The sequence below is a fragment of the Priapulus caudatus genome, unplaced genomic scaffold, assembly GCF_000485595.1.
Source record: "Priapulus caudatus unplaced genomic scaffold, Priapulus_caudatus-5.0.1 Scaffold4055, whole genome shotgun sequence".
NCBI classification, from domain to species: Eukaryota; Metazoa; Priapulida; class Priapulimorpha; order Priapulimorphida; family Priapulidae; genus Priapulus; species Priapulus caudatus.
Window position 1 is genome coordinate 1,076 of NW_014581116.1, and position 2,047 is coordinate 3,122.

The window sequence follows — 2,047 nt, forward strand, 5'->3', positions numbered from 1 at the left end:
CAACCATCTCTTTCCTCCGTCGCCACAACAACCGACCCTTTCTGCCATCGCAACAGTGATCATCTTTCTCTGCCTTTGCCACGGTAACCGTCTCTCCCTGCCATCACCGTAGCAACCGTCCCTTTCTGCCATCGCCATGATAACCGCCTGTCTTTGCCATCGCAGCGGCAACTGTTTCTGCTGTCGCCGCGGTAACCGTCTCTCCCGCTCCGTCTCCGCAGGTTCGCTTCTTCAACTCGCCGAACCTTCTGGCGAACTTCAGCGAGCACACGCGTACGCTGCGGCTCTACCCGCGACCCGTCGTCGCCTTCCAGGGAAACGCCTTCCTCAAGTCGAGACCGAAGCGGACGCCGTTCCTCACGCGGCTCGCGCGAACCCAGGCCGTCGAGTTCTACGCTGAGTGGTCGCTCGCCCCCACCAACGTCGCCTTCCACCGCGTGCACACGGGTAGGTGGCGCCGCGTGTCGTGTCGGAGACGTCGCTGCGCTCCCCTCATGGCGGGGTGCCGCCGCCGCCGCTCAGCACTGCGCGCGGACGTGGGCGTGTTTAGCGATACTCGTCACAAGTGTTTATGGGGGACTCATTTAATAAGTTCATTCGGTTGGTAGATAATAGATCTATCTTGGTTTTACTCAGCCGTGTTGATGAAAACGTACTGCTGACGTTTTGATTAACACGGTTGAGTAAAAATTAACCAAGATAGCTCTGTCTATAGAGGGTTTGACCTTTATTGCTCTTGCGCAATGTAGAACGGATGGGGGGGGGTATGTTTGCCATGGGGGGATGCTGTGATGGGCTTCGTTTACTAACCTCGTTCTGATTCGCTGTCTAGTGGTTTTTGCGGAGCGGCAACAGATGCAGTGAGCGGAGGCAGTCTGCGGCAATGGCTGCATAACAAATCTTAGTACTTACTCGAGAGAAGGGGGGATATATAGGAACGCGAGTGCACATGTAGAAACAGGAATCAGCTGTAGGTTGTACGACATACGCGAATCGTAGAGGAATGAACGGTGGTGAATTTATGTGAAAGACATTTGGGTGAGATTTGACATTAACATTAGAAATTGTAACAATTTCCGTCGTCGCGGTAACCGTGCTACCACCGTCGCCATGGTAATACATAATGGGTGATGGTACAGTATGTGGTAACCGTGATGCCACCGTCACGACGGTAATGGTGCTGCCACCGTTGCCACGGTAACCGTGCTGCCGCCGTCGCCGCGGTAATGGTGCGTGTCCCCGAAGAGCTAACGATGGTGGCGCCGTCTATGTTTTCAGGAGTCTATGACCCGCTTCTGATCGGCGACAAGCCGAAGTGGTACAGCCAGCAACTGAACGCTGTGTACTTCCAGGTGTTTGGGGAGCGAACTGCCTTAACTAGTGCCTTAATGGAAGCTCAGTCCCTGGAGGATGAGACAACAGGTGTGGGACAGGTCGTCTATAGCTGGCTCTATAGCCATATAGAACCATATCGTTCTGTCTGTACTCTATGGATAGAGCCATGGCTGGTTCTATAGCCATATAGAACCATATGATTCTATCTGTGGTCTATAGATAGAGCCATGACTGGTTCTATGGCTGGCTCTATAGCCATATAGAACCATATGGTTCTGTCTATGCTTTATAGATAGAGCCATGGCTGGTTCTATAGACATATAGAACCATATGGTTCTATCTGTACTCTATGGATAGAGCCATGGCTGGTTTTATAGCTATATAGAACCATATGGTTCTATCTGTGCTCTATAGATAGAGCCATGGCTGGTTCTATAGCTATATAGAACCATATGGTTCTATCTGTACTTTATAGATAGAGCCATGGCTGGTTTTATAGCTATATAGAACCATATGATTCTATCTGTGGTCTATAGATAGAGCCATGGCTGGTTTTATAGCTATATAGAACCATATGGTTCTATCTGTGGTCTATAGATAGAGCCATGGCTGGCTCTATAGCCATATAGAACCATATGGTTCTATCTGTGGTCTATAGATAGAGCCATGGCTGGTTCTATAGCTATATAGAACCATATGGTTCTATACTATC

At 50.1% G+C, this 2,047-nt stretch overlaps 1 protein-coding gene across 1 annotated transcript in view; it reads left to right on the forward strand.

Annotated features, from left to right (window-relative positions):
• Positions 1-221: 221 nt before the first annotated feature.
• LOC106819689 (MAP kinase-activating death domain protein-like) overlaps positions 222-2,047 on the forward strand; it is a gene marked incomplete at both ends in the record, with an annotated part of 5,432 nt that continues 3,606 nt past the window's right edge. The window contains 2 exons of the mRNA XM_014824287.1: positions 222-447; positions 1,279-1,422. Coding sequence (XP_014679773.1) covers positions 222-447; positions 1,279-1,422 — 370 coding nt within the window. The remainder of the gene's footprint in view (positions 448-1,278; positions 1,423-2,047) is intronic.